Genomic DNA, 17158 nt, shown 5'->3' on the forward strand with positions numbered 1-17158 from the left:
TACTTCTATACAAAAGAAACATTCTGCTAATACTGGGGATCTGACATAAAAGTATAAATTGGTAGAATTATCAGGTAGCGAAATTGGAGAAAGAAACAGCCAATGTTTCAGGTTAATGAACATAATATATAGGAGCAGAAATAAACTATTCAACCTATAAAGTCTGCCCTGCCATTCAACCATGAGTTGATTCATTTTCCCACTCAGCCCCACTGCCCGGCCTTCTGCCCATAAGCTTTGATGCCCTGGCTAATCGAGAACATATCAATCTCTGCCTTAAATACACCCAACAACTTGGCCTCCACAACCACCTGTGATGACAAATTCCGATTCACCACCCTCTGATGAAAGAAATTCCTCAGCATCTTTGTTCTAAGTGGATACCTTTCAATCCTGAAGTTGTTCCCTCTTGTCCTAGCACAACTTTTGGATGCCATAAGTACACTGTGACTTGTAAGGGTTTACTTAAGGTGGAATGTGAGTGGGAGAAAAAGGTTGAGAAACACTGTTCTAGAGTCACCCTCCATGGGAAACAACCTTTCTGCAGCTGTTCATGCCTTTCAACATTCACACTTTTTCAGAGATCCTTCTTCATCCTCCTAAGTTCCAATGAATACAGGCCAAAAGTTGTCAAATGCTCCTAATATGATAACCCCTTCATTCCTGGAATCATGCTTGGGAACTTCTTCTGAACCCTCTCCAACTTTTCTTAAATGGGGAGCCCAAACCTGTTCACAATACTCCAAGTGAATTCAGAATTCTAACTCACCATCAATTGTGGAAAATCTCAGATTGTGTGCAGGACTGATACAAGATAAAGATTCTGTGGCCAGATTGCAACAAATGATCTACAAGATTAGAGGCACTTAACCTGCACTCTGTCTAGTTTTAAAGGGAGAAAAGGGAAAGACTTTTCCTTCAGAGTGCATATTCCACATCATACAGCATTACAATTATATAATTTCCTTGAGGTTTCATGTAGGGTACATAGTCATTTGTTTTCCTAGATTACCAAAGGATATGTTTTTGTTTAGCAACGTTGTGTGAATGGTAAAGACTGGGTACATCTGCACAGCACGTTGCTGTATAATGATTAGTACTGTATTTGTTACAGCTAAAAATAACAAAAGCACATGTCCAAAAGAGTCAATGCACCAAAGCAACAATTAGTAAATCGAAAGTTTGCAAATTGAGAAATTTGCACCACAATTAACAATGTGATAGTAGTCAAATCATCTGTTCTGGTGATGCTCAGTGATAAACACCAGGGAGAGTGCCCCTACTCCTCCAGTAATTGTTCCTTGTGATGCTTCTTATTCAGCCAAGAGGGTAGGCGGCTCTTTGTTTCAGTGCTTCAAACTCCCAAAAACCTCACCTTCAACAGTACCACAGTTCTCTTCTTGGAGATAGGTCTTGAACACACCACCTTCCAACTTAAGAACAAAAGTGTGACATGGTTATCTTGAAAAGAACTGTATGTTTGTGACATTTTGGATGAGGTGATCTCCATATTTTTATCTTAAAACTTGACTACAACCCAGTGTCTTTTATAAGAGTTTACTGGGTCATTTAGCTCATTCAATCTTTATAAAATAGCTTCAGGAAGTCTTGATGTAATGAAATTGGAAAGGGCCACTTCATAAATTGATAATCCAATATATCAGGAGAGAGCTGGGACAGGTAACTGACAGGATAACGATGAAAACATTTCATCGGTAGTGAAAACAACATTAAGTGTGCTTGTCGTCATAGCCAGAGGTATTGAGTATTAGAGTTGGGCATCACGTTGCCACTCTACAAGGCATTGGCGACATCACACTTGGAACATTGTTTTCAGTTGTAGTCACCACACCATAGGAAGCCTGTGGTACTAGAAAGAATTCTATTTATTTATTTTTAATTTTGACATACAGCACAGTATCAGGCCATTTCGGCCCATGAGTCTTTGCCGCCCAATTCACCCGTCATTAACCTATTAACGTATAGGTTTTGAAAGGTGGGAGGAAACTGGAGCCCCTGGAGAAAGCCCACACAGTCATGAGGAGAATGTACAAGCTTCTTACAGACAGTGCGAGATTCAAACCTAGGTCCGGTCCCAATTGCTGGCACTGTAAAGGCGTTGCACTAACTGCTACACCAACTGTGATGCAGAAGTGGTTTACCAGAACGTTCCCTGAACAGAGGGCTTCAGTTACAAAGAGACTGCTTTGTTCTCATGGAGTGCAGGGTACACAGGGCATGGATAGCAGAGATAGTCAAAGGTTTAAGATAAAATGGGAAATATGTAAAAAGAGATCTGTGAAGCAACTTGTTTTATAGAGGGAAGTAGTTATAAGGAATAACCTACCAGAGGAGGTAGTCGAGGTAGGTACAATCACAGTATTTAAAAAGCATCTGGACAGGACCATGGATGTGAAGGGAATAAAGGGATATTGGGCAAATACAGCAAAATGGTGTTAGCAGTTGGCAGGTTGGGCCAAAGGGCCTGATTCCATGCTGTATGACTGCATGGTCCAATGTCCCTAAATCAAACACAGTTTTGCTACTGGGATGGGTGTCCACCAGAGGATGGAGGTTAGAGAGGATGCTAAGTTGATCCACAAGGATGTTGCCTGGGTTAGAGGGTTTCAGTTATATGGAGAGACAAGATAAGATGGCTTTGCTTCCCCTGGAGTGGAAGAAGCTGAGTGAGGGCTACAAATTTACAAGGAATGTCAGAAACAAAAGGGCATAGGTATGTAGAGGTTTAGAAAGGATCTGAGGGAGAATATTTCCACCCCAAGAGGAGGGAAGAGAATGAGGAGCATCCAGACATGCGTAGAATTGCCGGAAGGCTTTGGATATGTGGGCGCAGCTTAGTTAAGTGCAATATGTGTCATTGATGTAGTGGGCCCAAGGGTCTCTTTCTATTCTGTATGATTCGATGACTCTAGTTCTTTGTATCTAATCATGTTCAGCCATTTTATTCATACTTGATAATGAATGTGTGAATGGGAACATTGCCACCTGCTCGTTTGACTCCAAGCCGCACACCGTCCTGATTTGGAAATATATTGTTTTTCCTCAACATAGCTGGATCCAAGTCCTCAACAAGCAGCACTCAGAGAATATTTTCACAAGGAGAGCGATGAGTCATGGAGTCTTTAGCCCAACTTGTCTATTACAGCCAAGTTAGCACTTGTCTACATTCTTCTCATTTCTTTTGACTTATTATTGTCCCACTTCTTTCACTTCCTCTGGCAACTCATTCTTCTGAATGCAAAGTTGTTCCTCAGGCCCTTCTTAAATCTCTCCCCTCTCAACTTAAACCCATGCTTTTGAGTAGAATGGTCTACTCAGGACAAAAGGGCTATGCGCATTCACTTTATCCATACATCTCGCAGTTCATCACCCCTTTCTCATGAGCTCCAGAGATGGGCAATGAATGCCGACCTCGTCAATGACATTTGCATAAATGAATAAATTAACTACATGCTACGCATGTTGTATCGCTCACTTCTGACACTCATTAATGGTGGCTGCGAGAACTCAGATCCTCAAACAGAGGTGGTGCTAGTGATACAAACCGGACCAAGACAGGTGGATGAAATTTGGCTACAGATTAATGGAAGGGGCTCAAGGGATTGGTGGTTGTCCTTCTGATCATCCATGCTGGGCTCCACCCATTGAATCAGCCAAATCAGTAAACAACCTTATATAAACAAATGTTTTATTGCACACGGCATTTGGAATTTTCTTCTCATAGAAAAAAGGTATTAACACAAGCATTTGCAAATAGAAGCAGATTCTTTATGAGTTATCTTTTTAAACAGTAAAATAGTCCGCATGCATGCTTCAGGGAACTTGCTTTGAAACAATCCACAAGATCAGAAAAAAAAACTTCATTTGTGTCCTCCGTTCAAAACAATGTGCACTTATTTTTTTTGTTTTTCTTTTTTAAATAACATCACATTTTGATTTTTTTGTGCCCTGCAGAAGAAGAAAATAGTATTATTTATACAAAAAGAGTTCTTTATGTACAAGAAATATCTTTATTACAAATTAACAAAGCCAAGAGTATTTAAGGGGCTTATTAGGGCCTACACCAGGGTATAGGACTTTGAATAGGCTCCTGCTCCCTGTTTCTGTGACCTGCCCAGTCCGGCTGCACTCATCTCTAGTAGCGAGTCTCTAGAGCCGCTGATTTTGGTGTGGGCAGACAGTCGTGGTTCAGAAGGGGCGCTGGCTCCTGCAGCGGTGGTGCTGGTAGCCGTGGTGTTGGTGGTAGTCGTAGCGGTGGGGGCTGTGGAACCTGGCACGGTGAGAGTCCTCTGAGGTAAGGTGGTCGTGGCATGCGGGTGAATGGGTGGCTTGCTGTTGGGGTCGAGGGTCACGTGCCGGCCTTGGGACTGGTATGCTCTGGCCACGTTCCGGATAGAGGCTTCCCTTGGTGGCACCACGGGGCAAGGGTCGCGAGCATCCGGTTTGCGGAAGAACGCATCTGATTTGACGTAGAGAGGAAGATTGCAATAATCGCCTGCAAAATAAATAAACATAAAGATTAAAACAAATGCAAAAATCCATGAAATAATGCCAACACCATTGCATATTCTCATGTAATTCACTCCAGATTTTGTTCGATTCCAAACTTGCTATTGAGCCTATTAGTGATATCCAATGTGATTCTTACATCAACCTCTCATCAGTAAATATCATGTCCTTCGCTGTTTAACTGCACTTTTCTCTGTACCCTGCACTTTGTAGCTCCACACATACTCTTTGGCTTAATGTAACACTAATGTAATAATAGCACTTTTGTTCTATTAACGCTCTACTTGTTCCATTGAAGTATGGGTTGATTTGTCTGATGGCACACAAAACAAAGTTTTGGTTCACACAACTATATTTGCTAGAAGTGTAGATTTCTGGCTTGGACTATGTTGTCCTTGGCTTCTGCCTGTCATTTTCCCAAACCTTTGCCTCAAAGACCCTCAGATTCCAAATCGTACAGGCAAGCTGGAATGCGACAACAGCCACAACAAACTCAGATGATCAGCTCTGGTTGAACTTTGCACAGCCCTTATCCTGCAGGCAGATTCCTTCTGAAAGCCGGTTCAAGACAGAAATCTTTGAGCCGTAGGACCACGCCTTCTGAAAGGACAATGTCCTATCCCTCTGTCTCATAATTTCTCCAGACTCTGCTGCTTCAAAACTATGATGGATGTGTTGTATAATAGTTACGTTATTGATCAGTGATCCATTGACATGGATTAGCAATGGGGAGCCATGAGTTTAATCCCAGGAAGGCTCCCAATTGAGGAAATCTCAAATCAAAACATGACCACATTCATGAAGCTTGCCAGAAAAGTCTGCTTGGTTCTCTCAGAGATCTTTCATCCTTACTCACCTCGACCCATTTATTACATCAGAGCACTGTAATATATCTGAATCGTAACTACTTTCTAAAATGGCCTGGCAAGGCATACATTTCAAGGAAGATAACAGAGGGGTAATGAATCCTATTCTTTTCCCAACAGCATCTGTCTCTCAAAAAAATAAATAACCAAAGTATCCACGATGTTGAAAGAAGGTTTCTGTTGAGAGCTTATTGAGAGGCAATGTGAACTCAAACAGCAGCTACATATCTGCAAACTGTAGACGGCTTGCATTCAAATGGGTCCATTATAAGTGATGTATTGCAGGTATTTTAAGTTACTTGATAAAATGTTGCTTTGGGAGGCTGCATTCATAGCCTGTAACCATAGTGATACAAATTAATTACATGATGTGGGAAGCATTGCCTCAGAGGAACTATATTTTGGAAACTATTTTTGCCAATTTCTGTGAACATCAAGGTGAGGGATGTTAGTGCTGGGGATTGAAACACTTCCTGTCATTTCCACCACCCAATATTAGGAGAGCCATAGTTCTACAGGTTCAGTGGGGCACTCTCTCCAGACTGTCTGATCAATCTCTCAAAGTGCAGAGAAGGCATGGGCTGAGTAAGAAGTAAACTCACTTGATGTCCCACTGGACCCTCCAAGGGCAAACAGTACCATTCCCTCTACACTGATTGTGTAACCTACTCATGGCTAGGTGTAGAGTAAAGATCCATCATCTCTGTCCTATCAAACATTTAAACCTTAAATTTAAATTTTATGTGCAGCACGGTAACACGACAAAAAAAAGAGCCCATGGACCACGAGCCCATGCCATTTAAATATGCCAATTAACCTACAACTCTCGTAGATTTTGAAGGGGATGATGAAACCGGAGTACCCAGAGGGAACCCATGCAGACACGGGGAGGATATACAACTCCTTACCGACAGCACCGGATTCAAACCTGGGTCACTGGTGCTGTAATAGCATTGCTGCCCTCTCTGGGAGGGACAGATCACAGGCTTGATGTTATCCTATTAAATAAACCCTGGGCAGGTATAACATGAGTTACATGGACTAAAGGTCCCATCCTCCCATCCTCCCATCTCATCAGACACTTTAAGGAAAGATGAAAAACAAACTGGAAATTCATTAAACTTCATAGTCTACCCAATCCCACCTGTCACAGCACAGGGTCAGCACAGCTTAGAATCGATGGACCATCCCTCTAAACATTCCCAGTTCAAATTCCAAATTCTAGTTATCCTGACAAAACTACATGTAACAGCCTGGCCTTAGAGAATGCCCTTGATATTGTAATCCAGCGGAACTTCAAGAGTAAAAATTCCAGTTGGAATCTTGATCAAGCATTGAACTGCTGGATGAACTCAGCGGATCAGGCAGCATCCATAGGTAGAAATAATCAGTCAGTGTTTCGGGTAGACCCTTTATCAAGACTAAAGTAGGAAGGGGAAATGTAAAGAAGAAACAAAAGAGCAAAAAGGGGGAAGAAGATAGAGAGGGGCTGAGGTTCAAAGGAGGTTCACTTGGATGATTCTGGGAATGAAAGGGTTATCATACAAGGAGCTTTTGATGACTCTTGGCCTGTACTCATTGGAATTCAGGAGAATGAGAGGGATCTCATTGAAATATTTTGAATGTTGAAAGACACGGACAGAGGAGATGTTGAAAAGTTGGTTCCCATGATGAGAGCATCTTGGACAAGAAGGCACAACTTCAGGATTAAAGGGTGTCCACAGAACAGAGATGCAGAGGAATTTCTTCAGCCAGAGGGTGGTAAATCTGTGGAATTTGGTGCCACAGGCAGTTGTGGAGGCCAGGTGTATTTAAGGGGGAGATTGATAGGTTCGTTGTTAGCCGGGCATCAAAGGGAGAAGGGCAGGCATTGGGGCTGAGTGGGAAAATGGATCAGCTCATGATTGAATGATGGGGCAGAATTGATGGGGTGAATAGCCTATTTCTTCTATGTCTTATCGTCTAGGTGATAGGGCCCTGATTGTTCAATGTGGACTCATGGATGACTGATGCAGACATGGGCAGCACTGCTACCTGTCCTAGTATTGAAGCCAAGGATGGAATAGGCCTGGAGTTGCTTACCAGCTCGATGAGCAATGGGCACTGCCACATTCTTCCCTCGGTCAACATCCTGCGGCTGTGGGGGCGATGCTGTAAACCTGCATATGCCGGCCTCTGAAGGGGTGCTCATGGAAGTCATACTGTCGGCGTTGTCATTCGTGCCCGTGGTCATCTGATCTGAGGAGCTGTCAGAGATGAAGCACTCGGTGATCTCGAATTTGGCGTGTTGCAGCTGTTCTTCCAGCTTGGCGTGTTCGTATGCACGTGCTAACTCCTCGTAGGTGGAGGAGGCACTCTCTGTGGAAACCATGCTGTTCCGACCTTTGTCTTTAATGGAAGGGAAATTAGATGGAAGAAAGTTGTCAGCAAAGGAATGGAACATGATACATAACACTATTTTGGCAGGATGGAGAGCGGAAGTCATGAGCCCAAGAACCAGCAATAGAACTTAGTCTCAATACAATAACCTGAAGGAGCAAAGCAAGAAGAATCAATAGTAGTTTTGCAAAGGGGAATGAAGGGGAGAATAGTTTAAGGGTTATGGAGAGCAAATTATAGCACTGAATGAGAGTTTATTGCCACATACACATGCACCATATATAATCGCAAAGCAAGTCTTACTTGCTGCAGCATCCTAGATATATAAAACACACTAAAACAAATTAGGTATAATTAAGAAGCCACAAAGAAAAAAAAAGATAATAAATATAACAAGAAGAGGAAAAAAAACAATATTCACAGTTGGTCGGCAGTGCCTTAAAAGCATTGTGTCAGTAGTAGGGGAAAAGACAGGTTGGTGGAGATGAGTCTAACCTCAGATCAGCCATGATCTCACTGGATGGCAGAGCAGGCTTGACAGGTTGGATGGCCTACTCCTGCTCCTATTTCTTATGTTCTTATACAAACAGATCTTTGGTGGTTTTGCAGTAATGTTATGGTTTAAGTGGCACAGGGAGGTTTAAGGACCTGGATGGGGGAGACCGGGTATAATTGGATGGCCCTGACATTCTAGAACCATAGAACATTACAAGAACCATTGCCCTTCTGTGCCGAACTTTTTCTGCCTAGTCCCACTGACTTGCACCCAGTCCATAGCCCTCCATACCTCTCCCATCCATTGTACCTGTCAAAATTGTTTTAAATGTTAAAATTGAGCAATCATTCACTACTTCAGCTGGCAGCTTGTTCCACACTCCCACCACTCTCTGTGTGAAGAAGTTTCCTCTATTGTCCCCCTAAACCTTTTCCCTTTCACCCTTCACCCATGTCCTCTGGTTTGTATCTCATCTACCCTCAATATATATTTACTCTGTCTATCCTCCTCATAATTTTAAATACCTCTATCAAATCTCCCCTCATTCTTCTACGCGCCAGGGAATAAAGTCCTAACCTGTTTAACCTTTCCCTGTGACTCAGTTCCTGGAGTCCAGGCAACATCCCAGTAGATTTTCTCTGCGCTCGTTCTATCTTATTTATATCTTTCCTGTAGTTAGGTGACCAAAACTGCACACAATACTCCAAATTTGGCCTCCACAATGTTTTATATAACTTTACCATAGCATCCCAACTCCTATAATTGATTTATGAAGGTCAATTCCCAAAAGCTCTCTTTACAACCCTATCTACCTGTGATGTCACTTTCAGGGAACTATGTATCTGTATTCCAAATTCACTACTGCACTCCTCAGTGTTCTACCATTGCCCATAATGTCCTTTCTTGGTTTGTCCTTCCAAAATGCAAGACCTCACACTTGTCTGCATTAAATTCCATCTCCCATTTTGCAGCCCATTTTTCCAGCTGGTCCAGATCCCTCTGTGAGCTTTGTCAACCTTTCTTGCTGTCCACAATCCCTGAATCTTTGTGTCATCTGCAAATTTGCTGATCCATTTTAAATCATTATCATCCAGATCGTTGCTATATATGACAAACTACAATGGTCCCAGCACCGATCCCTGAGGCCCACCACCACTCCTCTGGCTTCTCCTCTATAGCCAATGTTGATTCCAATTTACCTCCTCACCATGAATACCAAGCTTTGGAATTGGAATCAGAATTTATTGTCACGAACAAGTCATGAAATTAGTGGTGTTTGCAGCAGCGTCCTAGTGTAAACATCCATATTATGACCATCTTATGACATTACCTTAAAAAATATAAAAATAAAAGTGCATGAAAAGTATGGCAGTGCCTTTGGTTCATTGATTATCCAGGAATCTGATGGCAGCGGGGAAGAAGCTGTCCTTGTGCCACTGAGTGCTTGCCTTTAGGTACCCCGTTGGTAGCAGAGTGAAGAAGGCATGGCCTGGTTAGTGGGGTCTTTGAGGAGAGAAGCTGATTTTTTAAGACTGCCTCATGTAGATGTCCTTGATGGAGTGAAGTCTGGTGCCTGTGATGTCTCAGGCTGAGTTAACAACCCTCTAGAGCAGGGGTGTCAAACTCAAATTCACGGAGGGCCAAAATTAAAAACTTGGACTAAATCGAGGGCCAAACTAAATATTTATTGAAAATTTTCAACAACATCTGCATGTTTTCTCTTCTTTCAACACATGTAATGTTAAACTTTTTCTTATTAAAATTAATGTTTAATAATAGTTTTGGATAAACTCTTTCATTGTCATTGTCATTGTCATTGGCCCATTTCCTTTAGCGTTCTGAAACCATGCACATGACGAGTCAATGAGGGATGATTAAAGCAGTGGTCTTCAAACTTTTTCTTTCCACCCACAGACCACCTTAAGCAATCCCTTACTAATCACAGAGCACCAATGGCACAGGGACGTGAGTGGAAAGAAAAAGGTTGAGAACTGTTGTATTGTGGTAACTCCACATCTGATTAGGTTAATTGTTAGGCAAGTGGTCAGAGAAGGACCCCCCCACCCAACCCAAGAAAGGCTTAAATCACATGAACAAAATAAGCTTCCATCTCACTGCTCCCAATCTTACACACAGTCCTGATGTGGAATGTGGGGTCGCAGCTCCACGTTCACCCGAGTTCAGGTGCTGTCTGTGTGGAGTTTGTATGCTCTCCCCTTGTCTTGGACCAACAGGTCGGTCGCCTGACGAAGGCACCCGAACCCCCTGTTGAAACGCCGGCGTCCGGGGCGGTGGAGGAATTGGCTGAGAAGAGCGCATTGCTCCCATCCCCCTCCCATGGTTGGAGAGGGATTAAACTGCGATCTCACAGCGCCGGGCTCGTCTCCAACAAAAGGAGCGGGAGGCAGGGTCCGCCGCGCACGGAGCGAGGGGGAAGGCATCGCCAACGAGACGTTCGGTCCGGCGTCGCCGCTGAAGCGCAGACCCAGCGAGGATGGTCCCCAACTCCAGCCACGTCTGTGTGTCCGGGAGCCGGGCGGGCTGAGTGCAGCGCTCCGATCCCCGGGATTTGGGACTCTGAGATCCCTCCACACCTCCGGCGTCTTCATTTTCACCTTCAGTGTGCATGCGCTATACTGGCGCGGCGGCCAGCGGGCCAACACTAATATATATTTAATATGATCTTGCGGGCCAAATATAATTATATCGTGGGCCAAATTTGGCCCACGGGCCAGAGTTTGACATGTGTGCTCTAGAGTTTATTCTTGTTGTGAAAGTTGGGGCCTCCATACCAGGCAGTGATGCATCCAGCTAGAATGCCCTCCACGGTACACCTGTGGAGGATTTCGAGAGTCTTCAATGACATACCGAATATCATCAGACACCTCACAAAGTATAGCCGCTGGCAAGCCTTCTTTGTGATTGCATTAACATGGAGGCTCCAAGACAGATCCTTGGAGATGTTAACACCCAGGAATTTGAAGTTCTTGACTCCTCTCCACTGAGCCCTCGATGAGGACTGGGTTGTGTTCCCCTAACTTCCTCCTGAAGTCCACAATCATCTCCTTGGTTTTGCTGATGTTGAGCGCAAGGTTGTTGTCATTACACCATTAAATGAGCTGATCTATTTCCCTCCTGTATGCTTCCCATTGTCGTTTGTGATTCTGCCAACAACTGTGGTGTCATTGCCAATTGTAGATGGCATTGGAATTGTGCTTGGCCACGCAATCATGGGCATATAACGAGTAGAGCAGTGGGCAAAGTATGCATATTTGTGTATGCCTGTGTTGATAATCAGTGAGGAGGAGACAATGTTTCCAATTTATACTGACTGTGGTCTTCAGGTGAGGATCAAGTTGCTGAGAGGTGCACAGAGGCCTGGAGTTTGTAGCTTCTTGACCAGCACTGAGGGAATAATGGTATTGAAGACAATGCTGTAGTTGATGAAGAGTAGTTGTATGCATGAATTGCTGCTTTCAAAGTGATCCAGAGCTAAGTGGAGAGCCAGTGATATTGCATCTGATGTGGAGCAAGTGTGATGATAGGTAAATTGCAGTGGGTCCATATCTTAGGCCGCCTCCCCTGGTTTTTCCAGATGCCAGTGTTTGGTCAGCGTGATGGCGGGTATAGCCCTTGCGCTGCAGCGCTTTTTCCGGAATGTCTGTGTTTAGCCATGTTTCCGTAAGCCACATTATGCAGCATTCCCTGATGTCCGTCTGATGTTGAAGACTGACTTGGAGTTCATCAAGTTTGTTCTCCAAGGGCTGTACATTAGCCAGGAGGATGGTAAGGAGTGGAAACCTCAGGTCCTGGCCATGACCAGCCTCTCAGTAGAAGTTAGTACCACTGGGTGGTAGTTATTGAGGCAGCTCCAAATATTCTTCTTGGGTACCAGAATGATTGATGCACTTTTAAAGCAGGTGGAAACCTCTGAGAGGTTGAAAATGTCCATGAACACTCCGGCTAGTTAGTTTGTGCATATTTTCAGTACCCTGCCAGGTACACCATCATGTCCTAATGCTTTGTGAGAATTCATCCTCGTGGATGATGTTCTGATGTCTCCCTCAGAGGCAGATATCACAGGGTCCTCAGCCTTTTCAGGGATTCTAGTAGGCCCTGTTTGGTTCGTCTTCTCAATGAGGGCAAAAAAGATATTCAGCTCATCGGGTAGCCATCTATGGTGTTCGGCCTTGCTATAATGGCCTGCATTTCCTGCCATAGCTGGTGTGTATCTGTCTCTGTCTCTAACTTCCTCAAGAATTGCACTTTGCTTCAGAGATGGCCTTCTGCAAGTCGTACCTGGACTTTTTGTAAAGATCCCAATCCCTTTGTTCTCACCCTCTGATTCATCCAGGGTTTCTGGTAAGGGCATTTGTGCATGGGCACACTCATCTGCACAAGTCTTGATGAAGTCAGTGACACCTGTTGCATATTCATTCAAGTCTATGGATGAGTTCTTGAATATGTTCCAGTCCACCGATTCAAAGCTCCTCCACATCCCTCGACCACACCTTTGCTGTCTTCACCATTGGTTCTGTAGTCTCACTCTCTGTTTGAATGCTGGGAGTAGAAGTACAGGCAGTTGATCAGACTCACCAAAGTGTGGTTGTGGTATGGCTCGGTTTGCGTTCTTCATGGTAGTGTAGCAGTGGTCGAGTGTGTTGGTTCCCCTGGCCTCGCATGCGAATTGTTGGTGGTAGTTTGTCAGAGCCTTCTTCAGGTTGGCCTGATTGAAGTCTCCCACAGTGATTAGGAAGGCATCAGGATGTGCTGTTTCATGGCTGTTTATCACAGTCCTCAGTCCCTCCAGTGCCAGCCTGATGTTAGCCTGGGATGGAATGTACACTGCAACCAGGATAATGGTGGTGAACTCCCTTGACAAGTAGAATAGGTGGCACTTGATTGCTAGATGTTCCAGGTGAGGGGAGAGGACTGGGACATGACCATCATGTTTGTGCACCATGATGAAATGATGATGACACAAACGCCGCCTCCCCTGGTTTTTCCAGATGCCAGTGTTTGGTCAGCGTGATGGCGGGTATAGCCCTTGCGCTGCAGCACTTTTTCCGGAATGTCTGTGTTTAGCCATGTTTCCGTAAACCACATTATGCAGCATTCCCTGATGTCCGTCTAATGTTGAAGACTGACTTGGAGTTCATCAAGTTTGTTCTCCAAGGGCTGTACATTAGCCAGGAGGATGGTAAGGAGTGGAAACCTCAGGTCCTGGCATCTCAGCATGAACTGTCGCCCCCTCTGCGTCTACGTGGTCGAGTCTTCTTTATTCAGCCAGTGGGTCCACAGCTGATGGTTCCCATGATGTTTAAATGGTCCATGCGTTGCCCCTTTAAATCCTCCCGAATAACCACCCCTGAAAGCGCTTACTAAAGCCAATTTAGACAACATCCCCAGTCTTTCCTTCATCAATTTTCCTGGTAAACTCCTCAAAAAACTCTATCAGATTAATTAAACACAACCTACCTACCACGCACAAATCCATGTTGATTATCCCTAATCAGTCCCAGGCTATCTAAATACTTGTATATCCGATCTCTTAGTACATCTTCCAATAATTTACTTACTAATGACATCAGGCTGACCTGCTTATAATTCTCAAGGTTATTTTGGAGCCTATTTTAAATAACAGAACAACATAAGCTACCCTCCAATCCTCTGGCAACATACCCATGGCTAAGGACATCTTAAATATTTATGCCAGATCCCCTACAATTTCTACAATAGCATCCTTCTAATCCTGAGGATTTATCCACATTTGCTTTAAGACAGCAAGCACTTCCTCCTCTTTAATCTGTATAGGTTCCATGACTTTACTGCTTGTTTTCGTAATTTCCCATGACTCTGTCCCTGTTTCCAGAGTAAATACTGATGAGAAAAAAACCATTTAAGTTCTCTCCCATCCCTTTTTGGCTCCATACAAAGCAGATCACTCTGATCATCAAGGGGACCAATTTTGTCCATTACTACCCTCTTGCTCTTAATATACCTGTAGAAATCCTTAGGATTTTCCTTCACATTGTCTGCCAACTTTTTTTAGCTTTCCTAATTTATTTCTTGAGGTTTTTCTTGCATTTTTTATACTCTTCAAATACCTCATTGGCTCTGTGTTGCCTACACCTGCAATGGTGATACAACCATTATTTTAGCCACATTCCTAATGGCCTACTGCAGGGGGCAACTATTGTACCTGCAAGTAGGCAACCTTGGAGGGTGGCCCCACCTTGCTGACTGTCAATCACCGGTTCATATAAAGACTCGAGCCGGCCCCTTCCTAAATCAGTCGGGCACGTGGAACCAGAGGCTACAGAGACCTGGTGTTCAACTTTAAGCTGATTAAAGCCTGCAACACAGACTTCTCAAGTTTTGTATTTGTTTGCTGCACCACAGGGTATCACACCTGCTATACACCTCTCTCTTCTTCCAAACCAGATCCCCAATATCCCTTGAAAACCAAGGTTCTCTATACATGCTAACTTTGCCTTAATCCTGACAGGAACATACAAACTCAGTACTTTCAAAATTTCACCTTTGAAGTCTTCCACTTGCCTTGCACATCCTTGCTGGAAAACAACATCCCAATCCACACATTCTAGATCCTTTCTCATTTTCTCAAAATTTGCCTTTCTCCAATTTAGAATCTCCATCCAAGGCCCAGATCTATCCTTCTCCATAATTAACTTGAAACTAATGGCATTATGATCACTGGACCTAATATGTTCCCTTACATAGAATTCTGTCCTGTTTCATTCCCTAATAGGAGATCCAGTATTGCATTCTCTTTAGTTGGTATCTCTATATATTCATTTAGAAAATTTTCCTGAACACATTTGTCAAACTCCAAGCCATCCAGATCTTTTACATTATGGGAGTCCCAGTCAGTATACAGAAAGTTAAAATCTCCTACTATCACTACCTTATGTTTCCTGCACCTGTCTACTATCCCTCTACAGATTTGCTCCTCCAATTCTTGCTGATTGTTAGACAGTCTATAATATAACCTCATTAGCGTGGTCATAACTTTCCCATTCCTCAGCACCACCCATATAGCCTTAGTAGATGAGCCCTCTGGTCTGTTCTGCCTGAGCACAGCTGTGATATTTTCACAGACAAGCAATGTTACGCCTCCCCCTTTCATTCTCCCCACTGTTATATCATGTCTGAAACAACGGAAGCCTGAAACATTGAACTCCCTGTCCTGCCTCTCCTGCAACCAAGTTTCACTAATGGCCACAATGTCATAATTCCATGTGCCAATCCACACTCTAAGCTCATCTGCCTTTCCTACAATATTCCTTGCATTAAAATCGATGCATTTGAGAACATTATCACCCCGAACAAATCTTTGACTTCCAACGTAATGTAGAATTTTCACATCATCTTTTCCCTCCTCCACTCCCCCTCTGGCACTCTGGTTTTCATCTCCCTACAAATCTAGTTTAAATCCCTTGCAGCATCACTACCAAACCTTTCTGCAAGTATATTAGTCACCCTCCAGTTCAGATGCAAACCATCACATCGGAACAGGTTCCATTTTCCCTGGAAGAGGGCCCAATGATCCAGAAACCTGAAGCCCTCCATCCGGCACCATGTTTTTAGCCATGTGTTAAGCTGCATTATCCTCCTATTTCTAACCTCACTAGCACATGGCAAGGGAAGCAATCCTGAGATCACCACCCTAGAGGTCCTGTCCTTCAACTTTGCACCTAACTTATTGAACTCTCTTTGTAGGATCTCATCACCCTTCCTACCCACATCATTGGTCCCATGACATCTGGCTGCTCACCCTCCCTCCTGAGAATGCTGTGAACCCGATCTGAGATATCTCAGAACCTGGCACCAGGGAGGCAATGTACTCTCTGGCAATCTCAATCCCTTCCACAGAATCTCTTATCTGTCCCCCTTAATTATGGAATTCCTTATCACTACAGCTCACCTCTTCTCCTCCCTTCCCTTCTTAGCTACAGGACTAGACTCCATGCCAGAGGCCTGATCACCTTGGCTTGTCCCTGTTATGTTCCCCCACCTAACAGTATCCAAAATGGTATACTTACTACCGAGGTGAACAGCTGCAGGGGTGCCCTGCACTGCCTGCCTCTTCCCTTTTTCTCTCCTGACTGTCATCCAGCTACTCTCCACCTGCCTCCTTGGTGTAATAGATCTGAGAAGAAATCCTGGAGGATGAAATCTTTCCTTCAAAAGCATAATGTTTTTCTTGTTGGATTTCATTGAGGAATGCTAAATCCTACACTGGGCAGCCACAAAACCATTCTGGTATCTTTACTTACCTCCCTCAATCCTGAAGGACTAAACCATCTCTCGGGTACCCCCAGGCCTTTACAATCTTGTATGAGAGCCCACCGTGATGGTCAGAGTCTGGCAGGGAGGGTGGTGGCAGCGGCCATTTCATCAGACAAAATCACCTTTGTTCTGAGTGCACAAGTTGTCAGAATAGGAACAGGACTGAATGACACTGGAACATTCTGCCAGCGACTAACTTAGTAAAACTACAGACTATTTTTTTAAAAAGTGCAGACATGGGTAATGATGGCAGGCCAGGATTTATTGATCTCCAATACTTGCTCTTGACAAGTTTCTTGAACCACTACCCTACTGTTCACATGTTAAAGGTGCACATTGTTAGGCAGGAAATTCCAAGGCTTAGATATGATGACAAAGAAGGAAAACTCCATGCCACGATAGTGTGGAGATGGCGGTGTTTCTGTAAGCCTTCCCTTCTTCTTGGTTGAGGGTTTGGGAACTGCTGTTGCAGTAGCTGGATGGGCAAGTGTGGCGCACACTGCATCCATGCTGGAAGGTGATGCAGGGAGGACAGGGAGCCAAATGATGCATTTCCCACTGTGTTTTACAGGAG

At 44.0% G+C, this 17158-nt stretch overlaps 1 protein-coding gene across 1 annotated transcript in view; it reads right to left on the minus strand.

Annotated features, from left to right (window-relative positions):
- Nucleotides 1–3692: 3692 nt before the first annotated feature.
- LOC138742114 (cell adhesion molecule DSCAML1-like) overlaps nt 3693–17158 on the minus strand; it is a 94360-nt gene continuing 80894 nt past the window's right edge. The window contains exons 14-15 of the mRNA XM_069896299.1: nt 7479–7784; nt 3693–4516 (exon numbers count right to left, since the gene is read on the minus strand). Of these exons, the coding sequence (XP_069752400.1) occupies nt 4080–4516; nt 7479–7784 (743 nt within the window). The 3' untranslated portion in view covers nt 3693–4079. The remainder of the gene's footprint in view (nt 4517–7478; nt 7785–17158) is intronic.

This window comes from Narcine bancroftii, chromosome 8 (genome assembly GCF_036971445.1).
Source record: "Narcine bancroftii isolate sNarBan1 chromosome 8, sNarBan1.hap1, whole genome shotgun sequence".
NCBI classification, from domain to species: Eukaryota; Metazoa; Chordata; class Chondrichthyes; order Torpediniformes; family Narcinidae; genus Narcine; species Narcine bancroftii.